Below are 15,000 nucleotides of genomic sequence, written 5' to 3' on the forward strand. Positions count from 1 at the left end.
CAAAACACGTGCAAGCAAAGCAGCTGTCAAAAATTAACTGAACATTCAAAATGGCCGAACTTGTCGGCATAAGTGAGAGACATGAGTACCAACATAACGCCACAAAAAATCGAAAATCGAATATACGTAACCCGCGGAAATTCAAAATTCGCGATACTTTTTGAACATACCTCGTATATACATATATATATGTATACATATATATACACATAAAACGTTAAAAACAATTCCGACAAATTGAATATCAAATTGATTGACATTTTCTCTTTTCCCTCCTTCAAGACGAGTACAATCTAAATCCTGGTTTAGAATGGGAGGACGAGTTCACAGGTAGGTACTTTCTCTCTAGAGACGGTTCACTTTACCTAATTATTTCACAAACATGTCCATAATTCTACCTTATACTTTCACAAAGTAATTGCGCCTAAAAGTAATTTCGTCACGTAATTTGCAATTTGTCGTCTCTATCTTATTTATGCACTGAAGGGAAGAAATCACCCCTAGCGTTTATAAATTGCTTAACGATTTGTTTTATTTTATATATATTTTTTGTTATATTTCTCTTTACGCAATCTAAAATAAGTCTGCTTTATTGCGCATGCAAAAATATTGTGTTTTATATCGTTATTTTTTTTTAGATAACTTTAATCTACCTAATGACACTGAAAAATATTTAGAATTTAGCACTTTAATATTTGATAAAAAATTTATTTACTTTTTTTTTTATTATTTTTTAGAAACGACAGAAAATTGTAGATACACTTTATTTTAATTGTCGTACTTGTAGATGTTGTAAATTCAATCGGTATTGCATGAGATCTGGAAAGTTGCGTTAAATCGTCTCCACTTGCTATGCATTCGTGTCTATTACTTCATTATTTCGGGCTTCTGAGTAGTTGTCGCAAGATCGTGATGTCATAAGTGAAAGATAATATTGAAATTTCTTTCATGTTATTTGTAAGTAAAGAGAATTTGAATACAAAAGATAATAAGATCACTTTAAAGCACTTGTAAAAATGAATCGAAGCTATCCGTGCTTTATCCTTGACAATCAGTAAATGGTTGTAAAAAGCACGTGAAGTAAAAATCAGCTACGCATGCACATTGAATAAATACTGGTAAACACACTTTATATGCCTTTTATGATTATTTACTGTCAAGAGGGGTGAATATAGCTTCGGCCCATTTTTATAAGTCTTTTAAAGCGATTTCATTATATTTTGTTTTATCTAAATTCTCTCTCTTTATTTATAAATAGCATGCAAAAAACTTCAACGTATCATTTCTTGATTATGACGTCACGATCCAATGTGATGAACTATACTCAGGAACCTTAAAGAAGAATTAATTCATATAATCACGATTATGATCCCACTTCTTTCAATTTCATTGATCTTCATTTATTTACCATTGATCATTAAAAGAGGAATAAAACCTCACGCAATTATTACATCCTACACGTGATTCCAATTGACAGCACTATTTAACAAAAAAGACTTTTAACACAAGAATGAGAATAAATTTCTCAACTTTTGGTGCTATAAATATGATTGTATTTATTAAATTATTTATTACGTCACAATTTTGGAAAGTGTGGAGTTGAAGTCACAAAAAAGCAACTTTAACAGCAAAAAAATTTATTACTATTTTAGTGTATTTTAGCATATCTGGAGACACGGTAATGTCTTGACATTAAACAAATGCAGCGATGTCATGGGTGCAAAACCAGCCGTTCTTTTATGCGAGCCGGTGAGTTGCGGCGGACCGAATCTTATTATATAACGATGTGTGACGTATTGGAGAAGTTTTATTCCAATCAAAATTAAATATATATTATTAGGAATTTTTTTCTTAACAAGTAAATTTTTTTATTAAGAATTAAATTTTTACTTTGTCGATTATGGTTAAAAAGATACTTATTATTAATATAGGATTTATTGTATCAAAGTTGCGATTTATATAACTATTGGTCATTAGAATCCATATTCAAAAGATCTATCAAAAAAGTATTTTTTTTTTAGGTCAATATATATATATATCGAATCCCTGATTGGTATTTACCTTTTTTAATTATGTTATTAAAAAAGAGATTTTTAGATCACTAAATACTAATTTAATATCACAAAGAGAGTTAATAAAAATTTAAATTTATGCATCAATCCTTATATATGAATTATTTAAAAAATTCAAACATTTTTCAATTTTATCGTCTGCCTTTTTGATTCTATTTTAAGTTTATTAATATTTTGACATTACGTTAATATTCGAGGACCTGAAGAATTCTTAAATTTTAATGATTAAAAAAATATTCGATAAATTTCTTTAATGACATACATAAGGCGCAATTATAATGCAATAGTCCCTATATTAATTACAAATAAATGTATTTAACTTTTTAAATGTAATTGCTAACGAATTTCTTTTAAGATATATTTAATGTTGATTGTAATAAAACTTCTTAACATATTGTAATTATAATCTACTATACAAAGTACTTTAAAAATTCCTTTTTGCAACTTTTAACTGTAAATTTTTAAAAATTGTAATGATAAAGTGATACACATCGTATTCAGTGCCCAAAAACTATGGGAACGATTATTCTCGTTTTTGTGTATTTTTTATTGAACTATGTAATTACACACTCAGTATATAATAATTTAATAATTATTAGTAATTACTAATTACTGGTAAAGGGAAAATTAATAATTTCTTATTACTTACATCGTCCACATTCATTTTTATTCGCATTGTTCTACTTTATTGATACTGCATGCCAATAAAGGGTGGAGAGACGCAATTAAAAAAACAAAATGGAAAAATGTAAAATCAACGTTATTTATTGACAGTCCACCTTTCGTACATGTATCTAATTTTGCATGTATCTAGGCTCACACTCATAATGTTGTTCCCGTATATATATATATATATATATATGAAACTTTATACGTTTTTTTCTAGCATGGCATCTAAATTATTTGATATAGCATTTATTAATGCTTCTAGATGTTGCTCCTTCGAAATAAGATTTTATTAAATATTTGCAAGTTAATAGTTACCTGTGCAATTTATTATAGATTAGAGAACGTATATCGCTTTGAAGAAAATAAAATTTTTTTCTTTTTTTCTAAAAACATGCTAGTATGTAATCTTTTTCGATACTTGAAGTATAAAAACAAATACGAAAATGTTAGGATTTTAGCAGAATGCACAGTGTTAGTTTTTTTTTATAGATGTTAATTCAAGATAATAGATTATTGCTCTATAAATGTTCTTTAAAGCGTTTCAATATGTCGAAAAATAATTAGTTTTTTTTAATATAAAAAAACAATAATTCTAAAAGATTTAATAGGTTTATTAGAATATTAGCGAGTTTTGAATAAATAGATCAGTAGCTAGGTAGTTATATCCAAGTTAGGATACTTGTGGCGGAACCAGCTTATTCACCACAGTTTTGACATTTGATGATGGCCAAGCCGAAGATGAAGAAAATAGCTTGCCGCACATGGACGGTTTCCAGAGTAAACTTCCACCAGGAATACTCCCTCATGGATTACCGCAAGTTAAGGAGGTTCAGCCTGCTGTTACACAGGTAGAGCAAGAGAAAGAGAAAGAGAAGCCTAAAAAAGAAGGTACGTAAATTATCAATGTTTTGTATTATTTCTGTTAATTGAAAAAAAAAATCTTGATTTTTATTAATTCTATAGTACGAGAACTTAGCGAAGAAGAAAAGCAAATGATTATTCTATCGGAAGATTTTCAACGATTCCTCGATCGCACTAGCAGAATTGTAGAAAGAGCATTGAGCGAATCGGTTGATATCTACACCGATTATGCTGGCACTATGGATGGCGAAGATGGGATGTAAGTAGAAAACAATTGAAAGATTTTTTTCACAATAAATTGTTCACAGATTTTAAGATTCTTATTAATATCTGATTATTAATATTCATATGAAGATGTTTATTAGAGCATAAAAAAAGTATTAAAACAGAGTAGCTAATACCACTTTTATTAAATTGCTTATCAATTTAATAAAAGTATTATTACTAATCTGATTCTACTCATGATGGTTCGAAGATGAAAAAAGATTTTGGCGCGGAATTTGCAGAAATCAAATATGTGTATAAATTTACACAGAAATATTTAAGCTAAGATTCGCTTTGATCGAATAAAGAATTCTCGTATATAATTACAACTAAAAGATTTTTTTGTTAATCTTCTTTTATTTCTAGAGCAGTATAGTTGCTTGAGGTAATAAATACGTTTTATGATATAAGAATTGTTCTGAATTTGCAGGGATGAGAAGAGTCATCAACGACTCTGGCTGAATCGCTCGTTTATCTGTGAGCGATGGTCCCGTAATCGTTGTGTGACCTCCATGGATTGGTCGCCGCAGTTCCCCGAGCTTTTAGCGGCTTCGTACAACAACAACGACGACACTCCGAACGATCCTGATGGTGTATGCCTAATCTGGAACACTAAATTCAAGAAAACAACTCCAGAGTTTATTTTTCACTGTCAGTCACCCGTTATGTCTACCACGTTCGCCAGATTCCATCCAAACTTAATCCTGGGCGGTACGTACTCTGGTCAAATCGTGCTATGGGATAACCGAGTACAAAAAAGGACTCCCATACAACGCACTCCCTTATCTGCCACTGCGCACACCGTAAGTGACTTATCACTTTTTAACATAGCTTAATTATCTAATTAAGCTCTTGGCTTCTAAGCTTAGAGAGCGAGAATGAGAAAATCATTATTTATTCTGCAGCATCCAGTATACTGCTTGAATGTCGTTGGAACGCAAAACGCACACAATCTGATTAGCATTTCAACAGACGGCAAATTGTGCTCGTGGAGTCTGGACATGCTGTCACAGCCGCAAGAGGCATTAGAATTACACACGAAGCAATCGAAAGCAATCGCCGCTACGTGTTTAGCCTTTCCGCACGGCGATGTTAACAATTTCGTCATGGGAAGTGAGGACGGAACTGTTTACTCGGGTAAGTGCGGTTGTCCATGTACGAGAAAATATTAAAGAATAAACTTTAAAAATTATTAACATTTTAACATTTTCGAATAGCCTGCCGGCACGGTAGTCGTGCTGGGTTGACAGAAACGTATGAGGGTCATCAGGGACCGGTCACTGGTATTAGCGCACACGCAGTGCAAGGCGGTATAGACTTCTCCCATCTATTCCTGACATCCTCTCTCGACTGGACTATTAAACTCTGGAGTTTGAAAGAGAACAAGCCACTCTATTCTTTCGAGCATAACGGCGATTACGTTTACGACGTTGCTTGGTCTCCAACACATCCGGCGCTGTTCGCTGCTGTTGACGATTCGGGCAGATTGGATTTGTGGAATTTGAATCAGGATACGGAGGTACCCACTGCTAGCGTCGTTGTCGACGGATGTCCTGCTCTGAACAGGGTATCATGGACGCCAAGTGGGTTGCATGTCACTGTTGGAGACGATACTGGTAAAATATGGGTGTATGACGTCGCTGAGGTACGTATGATGATATTTTGATGATTTTCTCTTTATATAGTATTTGTTATTGTCTATATAGTATTTGGCACTATTGCGTACTGAAACTTATACTACGTTGTACTTAATTTTTTATTCAATACAGCATCTAGCTCATCCAAGAATTGATGAATGGAACAAATTCTTGTACACGCAACAGGATCTGAAGAACAATAAAGCGGATGAAGAACTGGATAAGCTTAACCTTAGTTCTGGGCCGTCTTCATTAACATCTATGACATCTATTTCATCAGTTCCTCTTAGATAAAAATTGATATAACTTAACTTGCTCTAGTGATTTAATTGCTCTAATTTTTTGTTGCAACTGATTACACTTGCAATCGTATAAAAAGCAAGTAAAACTTATCTAGCTCGTAATGTGTAACAAACAAAATAAAAATAAAGGCAATAAGCGAGCAATTAATATAATAAAGATGTTAAAAATTAATTTATTATATTATGAAAAAGGACCGTATGCGTTTCAAACTCACAGTCTTCTTCAGCGATGTTAACGTGCACAATTTTTAAAATGAAAACGCAGAAAAAAATTAGAAAAAAACAGCATGAACATTAATTATTAAATCAGAATAAGAATGTCGATAAGAACCCAAATATTGTAAATCAGAACCATGTAAGATATTCGTTGTCAAATCAACAATTGTATTCGAATTCTTTGGTCAAAAGTATATGTCATTGATCAAATGATCAATAATTAATAGAACGAATTGGATGATGTAGTCATTTTCCCGTTCTTCGGCGAGAAAATGATACGTCCAGATATTTTATTGGCCATTGAAGTTGTCAATACAAAGATGTGTGTCAGTCAAAAGATAAATTTTCCAGAATTCCAAGCAAGACAAAAGTGATGTAGAATAAAAAATGTATGCATTGTACTAATGAAAATTTAGCTTCTTGTCTACGAGTCGCAATGTATGTCATAATCACATAAGATACAATCTGAGAAGATTCGGCCGATAATTTTACTGGATGTACTGATTCAAAGATTAGTCGCTAATTTTTTTATTCTTTTTTAATAGAAGTTAGCTAAACAACTCTGCTTTAAAAATATACATATTATTAACTTCGAACATATATATGTATTATTATAAATATATGTGTTAAATATATTAATAATTATTATAATACAAATATATATACGTTTAACCAAAATACGATAACAGATATTAGTTGAATAAATCTGTATTATTGTAATTGTAAATAAGATTTTGATTGTATTTTTTGAAGGATTATTACAAAATCATATAATTTGTTGAAAAAACTCAAATATATCTTACGTATATATCATACATATATGTTTTACAATATAATTTATCGATATTGCTGTTGTGTAATAAAACAAGATGAAACGTTGCGCATAACAGCAGTAGCACACTGGAGGTCAATCAGATTTAAGTCCACTCTCCTTCTGTGTATTCGCGGGAACGTTTCATTTTGTATTTTTACACTATAGGTATTGCTAGCACTTATGATAATATTATTTAATGCCAAATTTAGGAGATTGAAACCACTGATAGGAACATGAAAATAAATATTTTCTGAATTTTAATATTGTAAAATAGGAACACTAATTTATTAAGTTATATAATGTATTCATATATATTCTTTACTAAAATAATTTGCTCATGTAATTCGTTTTATTTGTTCACTTTTCATAGCTATTTTAAGGCATTATTAGGTATTCATTAAGTATTTTTGCATTATTAGGTATTCATTAGATATTTTTGTAATATTTCGTTTATGTTAATGCAAATGCATGTCATTTATTGTAAAATATCGTCAATAAAATCTTTTTAAACATACATTTCAATTTCGATTTAATGCGTGAGGATTTGTTGCATCATTGCCTATATATGAATTATTTAAAAAATTTGAACATTTTTCGATTTCAATATTCGCTATTTTAATTTCGCTACTTTAAAATTATCAACTTTGACATCACAATACTATTCATGAAAAATTCTTAAGTTTAAATAAAATATTTGGTAGATCTTTAATGGTATGTAAGTTGTAATTTTGATGCAATATGATAAGTTTTGTGGGTGCTTTTTATTTGGCGATACAAGTTGACACAAGCATCATTCTACTTTTCTTGGCATTAATAACAAAGACAGAACGACACACTTGTGTCAGCTTGTGTTATCAAGTGGAAAGCACCCATTAACAGGATGCTGGAGTGATCAAATTATTGACATTACAGTATGAAAATTTCCGAATTGATTAAACAGAATCAAAAATCCTTTTACAAGAGTAAAATAAACGCAAAATTAGGAGATGGTGCAGACTGATGGTGGTAGACTTTATATTAAAATCGAAAAAACATTTTAATTTATATATAATAACTCCAAGAAGTTTTAAAAATTAAAACTTTTGATTTTAGTATAAAGTCCATAGCATCATCTCCTAATTTTGCGTCTATTTTGATCATATAAAAGGATTTTTGATTCCGTTCAATCAATTCGGAGATTTTCACGCGACTGTAATGTCGATCATTTGGTCATTCCTCTTAATGGGTGCTTTCCATTTGATAAGACAAGCTGACACTTCTAGCATTCTTTTAGGATGCAGACATAATAGAAGGAATAAGAAATTTCGACCTATCAGAAATCAGATATATCGAAATACATAGTTTCTAATAGGTTGAACTATCTTATTCCTTATTCCTAAGTCCTTGTTCCTTCTATTTCTGCACCCTTAAAAGGAAGGAATTCTGTTTTACCAATGAAATATTAATTTTCAAATCCTCCTCAGATAATAATATGATGTCTTAAAGATGTCTCAGAGACATCTTAAAATCTTCAAGATATTTTTTAGCAACTGTCAGAAAAACATCTGTATGATAGCTCTTTTTTAAGACGTCTTATGTCCATATTTTTTATTTCTTTTGGAGAATTTTCTAAAAGTTTTAAAGTTTCTGAGTAGGTACTCGGCTAAGAACTCGTTGACGGTGGCGACATATGTAAATATAGTAGGAATTAGAACTTCATTATTTTAGTTATCATATATATAATATAAATGATAGAGCTGTTCGTATTATTCAATATATTACCTTATATTACCTTAAATAAGATATTGCATGATAAGCAAACTGTTATCAATTTATAAGGAAAGGATTTTACGTGCATGGATAATAATTGATTTCAACAAAACTCGTTGTAGTGATAGGTCTATCTCTCAAGTAATATTGAATAAAGGGCATTGGTGCGCTTTTAAAGCGTTTTCGAAAAAATCGATAAAAAAAATTCCGAGCATCTTGTAACTGAGGGAATGGGCGGAATAAAGACCTAATTATAAAATCTTGATATTAATAACAATTAAAATAACTTACTATTTTTTTATTATACACAAATGGGTACAATATTAAATGAATTTATGTAATGTCTTTGAGAAGTTAAATGTTAAATACTTTTCTATCACGATCAATAATATATGAAAAAGCTAATTGCTGGAAAAAGGGCCTAAGTAGAATTGTGTCTTTATCCCGCCCATCCCCTCAATTATAAATTGAGCATAAATAGAGCATAAATAAAGCATCTATCTAAAGAAGCGCGTGGGGCAGTGGGAATGTGCCAACTTGTAACCATGAGATCGTGTTTCGAGTATCGATAGAATTTTATTTTTCCCACAATACATTTTTTTTACATTACAATGTACAATTAACATTTTTACGATAAATATCCTCCTATAATATGTATTGTTGAGGTTTGTATGAAATCTGTACCGACAATCATTTCATTGACAATATTTTAATTGACACCATTTGCCAGATATTGATTTCGCTGACAATATTAATTGACCGATGTGACGAAATCACTGACAATGTTTACGTCAACATTTGTTTCATCGATATTGACTTTGTTTTACCTATACATATGTATGTAGACATGACTGTGTTTGTATGTCATTAAAAGTTTTTTGTAATATCGAGTATTTGCAGATACAGTGAATGTCACGTTACTTAGTGGAAAGTCGAACTGCGTATGCACAGCTCGATTTTCAGCTCGATTAAAAATTCCTTAGTCTCTATTTTTGTCGGTATAAATTTCACAATCGGTAATTTTGCATTAATTTTGTCGGAAAAGAAATATTAAGTAGAATTACAACGATAATTGCTTCATTCTTTTTACATAATAAGCACAATGAGCACGTCGAATGCTGCGAGACAGAAATTGTTTTGTCTAATCGTGAAGAACTATATGAAAATTTCATATACTTTGTATTGTTATATCTTTGTAGTGCTATCTAATATATTATCTAATATATTTCTTTTGCGAGGAAATTACCGATTGTGAAATTACCGGCGAAAATGATATATAAGCACAGTATATATGTATAAGTAAACATAAAGTCAATATTGATAAAACGAGTGTCGATGTAAACATTGTCGATGATTTTACCATGTTAATCAATTAAAATATTGTCGGCGAATTCAATATCGATCAAATGGTGTCGATTAAAACATTGTCGGTGAAATAACTGTCGATGATTTCATACAACCCATCTAATATAATACTTTAATATTGTTTATACACGCGGCATTTAAAATGCATGATTTCTATAGCGTGTTGCGAATTTAAATGTTAAAACTTCGGAAGGGTGTAGAGAATAGATAAATAAAGAAAAAAAAAACGAAAAAAAAGATTCTTTAGAGATATATTATACTTGCTTTTATTTTGTTTTGGAAAAAATCGTAAAAAAATATAGTTTTTCTTTTTATATTTATTTATTACTCATTCACACTTATATTTATTTACGTTGTCACTTGCTTAATATAAATATTGTTCAAAATGTTAGCCTTTTGCAGCAAGCATTGCATCTCATATGGACGGTTCGTGTTGTAGCCAACAAACACTGATCTGGTCAACGTATTGACTCACCGATCCGGCACTCTTCTGTCTAGAAATCAGCGCGCATATTCTCGCATCGCATGTGTAGCATTACCGTTGCAGAAACCATACACGAAAACCAGTTCAGCATATTCAACGTTAGAATATGTACGCAGCATATTGTAACGGGGAACTTAAAATGAGATTGATATATATTTGGACGTTGAAAAGAGAGAAAGCGAAGATGCTGAGTGCAAAAAGTGCGTGCAAAGCAAACAGACTTTATTTTCAGACTTTAAACGCAATTCTAACAGAACTAGAGTAGTAATATTACAAATTAAATTAATGAGCAATTTAATAGTATTGAAATATATTGTTAAATATATATGATGTTAAATATTAATTCGTAAAGACTTCTTACTAATTACAAAGAAAATCGGTAAAATAGGGCAATAGGAATCAAGCGCGGTAATTGTTCCTCAAAACAAACAATGTGGATACGACACAAAAGTCTTTATTAAATAACCCGCTTACATGTTTCGGTTCATTTTTGAGCCATCTTCAGAGACAAATTAATTTTATGATTACGATACCTACAACTAATTAATTTCAGTGAGTTTCTCCACATACTTACGGAAATTTTAATATTGAAAAATGATTTTAATATCCAAATTGTGTTTAAATTTATAGGACAAAATTATTTAATAAACCGAACGAATTTTTATATCACAATAAGAAGGAAGCACGCAGCACACACACACAATGAGAATTCATCATATCGCAAACAATTATGTTCTATTAATGTAGTCAAAAACTAGTTTTGTCAACCAGTCAGTGTCGTTTTTTCATTATATTAAGATCATTTTATTTGAAACTTTTGACTTGGTATTTGATTTCCTTTCAGATTACAATCAATATTAAATTGTTTTTTTCACAAGAAACGCTCCTTAATTACAACTAAATTTAAAAGTTATTTCTGATTTATTTCTGATTTAAACAATTTTGACACTGATTTGCTAACAAGTTAAAAACTAGTTTTTGACTACATTAATAGAATATAATTGTTTACGACATGATGAATCCTCGTTGCTGTAAGCTTCCTTCTTATTGTGATATAAAAATTCGTTTGGTTTTTTAAATAATTTTATCCTATTAAATTTGAACACAATTTGGATTGTCATTAGAGTCATTTTTTAATATTAAAGTTTCCGTAAGTATGTAGAGGGACTCACTGGAATGAATTAATTGTAGATATTGTAATTATAAAATTAATTTGTCTCTGAAGAGATGGCTCAAAAATGAACCAAAACATGTAAGCGGATTATTTAATAAAGACTTTTGCGTTGTATCCACATTGTTCGTATTTCGCAACAATTACCGCGCCTGACTCCTATTGCTCTATTTTACCTATTTTCTTTGTGTGTAGTATTGTTTATGGGTATCTTTATAATAAGTTTTCTTCAAATCGAAGGAAAAACAAGTATATCTTTAAGGAAGTTTTTTTTCCTTAGTTTATCGATTTTTTTCCTTCTACTCCCGAAATTTTGACATTTGAATTCGGTACATCAGTATACATATTAATTATTACGAAGATTAATACTTATACTAACAGGAAATACATACTTATTACTAACAGGAAATGGAAGTAACAAGTTACTTGTAACGCCGTTATTTTCTTTATCGTTATTCTATTATAATAATAATTTGACAATAACGAATTTTTTTATAATTGTAACATCAGGATTGGAAATCACTCGATTGTTACGTAATTGTAATGAATTTTACTAAAAAAATTAATTCGGCGCTTATAACTCGTTACTTTTTAGTTGTTACTTCTAATAAGGTAAAGTAATTTTACAAATTAATTTTTTTAGTAAGTAAACGCGTAGTGATGCAAATTTTACTTTTCAAAGTGACTTTCTTAATCTTAGCGCAATCTCAGCGCGTTTAGTTAGTTATCAACTTATCATTATGATTTTTATGATTATAAGAAATTGCAACGTTATTACAAAAAGTAATGAAAAAAAGTAATGAAATGATAACTCCTCTATTCACTAATTACTATTAAAGCTTCAGAGGTCTAACGGTAACGATGCTCGTACGAAATGGGTGAGATCCCGATTCGATCCCCGGCAAGGTAATATTTTTCGTAATAAAATTATATTTATTAGATTTTAAGGTGCTTAAAGGTTATTATAAAGGCGCTTATAAGCATCAATATTATTAAACTGCTTGTTAATTAAATTTGTTTGATACTACTACTTACTACTCCAGTTCTTAGAATTGCATTTTAGGTCTGAAAAAAAATTTGGCACGCAGTTTATAGGATTGTATTTGTAGTATATATGTAAATTCACACGGAATTTTGTTTAACGCTAAGGAAGTTTGACCGTTTAACTTTTATTTTTTAACTCTATTGTGTGTTCATATCGCCTTCTAATACGATATTTTAATGTTATTTACTATTAGGTATTAGAAATAGTATTTTTGATTAATCTTAATATGTTTTTAATTATATTCATTCATAAATTTGGTACTTTTAAAGAATGTAATATTTAAAAAAACCACAGTTACGATTTAATAGACGATTTGAGACGGTTGCCTAAATCGTATCTTTGCAGCATGCTATAAAAAAATGTATAACAAATTATTTGATATCGGTGAAAACACATAATAGATATTAAACATGTAATAATAGAGATCTATAACAAAGTACAGTTTCCAATTTATTTAAGTATAAATCCGTATCAAATAGAAAATATTATTGTACATAATACGAAATAATTTAAGTGATACGCATTCGGAAATCTCACTTATTTCACCTGATGCGATCCTGAGATTCGAGTTACAAACGATTATAAATGAACCTGCATATTACAAGTAATTTTAATATCGCAATGTATTTCGCACCGATTATAGAACGTAACAATTAACATGAAGAAAAATTGAAACCCCACGTAACTGACGTTACAAAAACGTAACACGATTATATAATAAATCTCTCTCATATCACGCCTCTTTGAATATCGTCACTAATCTCAATTAACCGCGGCGAAAGAATAAGGACAAACACGTTTCCCAAACACATAAGCGATATAACGAAATAGCAGTTAATTAATCATAGATTTTGCACGGTTCTCGTCTCCTCTCTCCATTAATCTTTGATAACGCGGACAAAAAATAGGACGCACGATCGCCACTTTGGTACTATCGGTAATATTCGTAAATAATACCGCGCGAAAACAAGCGTTTCATTTATCCGTGGGCTAACGTGGCATACAGAATTAGTATTCAAAGCCCCGATATTATCGAGCTTAACGAGACTTCTATAGCAGGAAACTCGCGGGGTATTGATTTTACAAAGTCACCGAGGCAAGCCAAGCTGGCAGCACATGAGACTCGCCCGTTCATCGGTGAATTAGCGTCGATGAACTTCTCTGAACCCTGGAGTTGAGTTCGGACTCATTGAGTCTCTCTGTCTTTCTCTCTCTCTCTCTCTCTCTCTCTCTCTCTTTCTTCCTTACTCTCTTTCCATACCCCTTCTTTTGGATATACACGATCGCTTAAGTAGATGGAACGAATTGCAAATAACTGTCGGCGCAATGGCGGGCATTCCGTTCGAACTGCGTAATTACGGCTTTGCGATCCGCATAGATCCACCCGCGGTAATCGTGGATTTTTGCGCGACGCATAAAAGAGATTTGAAAACTCATTCGGAGTGGAGACGTCCGTAGGGAGAGAAGGTTCGATTGCAGGAAGAACTTCCGTTGGAGTAGTTCTGCGCGAGTTTTACGTAATGCGATGAGCGGACGAGTATGTGTTGTGGCAACTTTAGGGAAACACTGGAGTCCGCTTTGATGTCCTTTGAAGAATTCAAATCGCTACGCCGTAAAAACCGGGCGAGGGAGTTAAGGAGCGCTTGGACGCGATTGTAAGGAAATTTTTCTAAAGAACTACAATGACCAATCAATGTGCTTATTCCTCTTTCGGGATAAATGTGCGACATTGCACGTGGTATAATAGAAAAAATAGTATCTCATTCCTTCGTGAAGATGATCATTTATATTTGTCAAAAGGAAGAAAAAAGAACTAAGACACGAGCGCCTCTGGGATGGTTCCCTACGTCGCATTACGTTCTTACGTAGTATAGAATACGCGTCCCAGCAGAGACGGCTCCGTATCCCTTATAATCAGTATCGCACGCCCAAGTTACGGCAGCTCTGTGCCGTACGCACATAATTTATTCGAGTACTCTCGTTTTAGGCGCACTCTATAAACATCGTTTACCGTCATCGCATTTCTCCCTTCGCTGCGCTGTGTAACAAATTAATTAGTCCAGGCTGTATTACACATATTTTTAAAATAATGAAAAAATATATAATAGATTATATTGTGGAATAAAAGAATCCCGCACCAATCTCATGGAAATTGACTAAATTTTAGATATGTTGTAGTTCTCATCATTTTAAACAAATGTCTCCATGGAACCAACATCCTCCTGTGGCTAGCTTTTTTGCTACAAGTTTTGCAAAGATTCAAGTCATTTTTTTTAAATTGAGTTTCCATATATTATTGATATTATATCATTGATAAATAATATATAATATGTGTGTGTGTGTGTGTGTGT

At 31.3% G+C, this 15,000-nt stretch overlaps 1 protein-coding gene across 20 annotated transcripts in view; it reads left to right on the plus strand.

Annotated features, from left to right (window-relative positions):
• Nucleotides 1–6,578, plus strand: part of LOC108750649 (cytoplasmic dynein 1 intermediate chain-like) — a 24,045-nt gene extending 17,467 nt beyond the window's left edge. For 10 of the 20 annotated variants that reach the window (XM_018490254.1, XM_018490253.1, XM_018490255.1 and 7 more), the window contains 7 exons: nucleotides 283–330; nucleotides 3,450–3,629; nucleotides 3,705–3,861; nucleotides 4,297–4,669; nucleotides 4,772–5,003; nucleotides 5,084–5,511; nucleotides 5,636–6,578. In XM_018490254.1, coding sequence (XP_018345756.1) covers nucleotides 283–330; nucleotides 3,450–3,629; nucleotides 3,705–3,861; nucleotides 4,297–4,669; nucleotides 4,772–5,003; nucleotides 5,084–5,511; nucleotides 5,636–5,797 — 1,580 coding nt within the window. In that variant the 3' untranslated portion in view covers nucleotides 5,798–6,578. The remainder of the gene's footprint in view (nucleotides 1–282; nucleotides 331–3,449; nucleotides 3,630–3,704; nucleotides 3,862–4,296; nucleotides 4,670–4,771; nucleotides 5,004–5,083; nucleotides 5,512–5,635) is intronic. The other 10 variants (XM_018490257.1, XM_018490261.1, XM_018490265.1 and 7 more) reach the window with 2 other exon arrangements.
• The last annotated feature ends 8,422 nt before the right edge of the window (nucleotides 6,579–15,000 follow it).

The sequence above is a fragment of the Trachymyrmex septentrionalis genome, unplaced genomic scaffold (genome assembly GCF_001594115.1).
Source record: "Trachymyrmex septentrionalis isolate Tsep2-gDNA-1 unplaced genomic scaffold, Tsep1.0 scaffold37, whole genome shotgun sequence".
Taxonomy (NCBI): Eukaryota; Metazoa; Arthropoda; class Insecta; order Hymenoptera; family Formicidae; genus Trachymyrmex; species Trachymyrmex septentrionalis.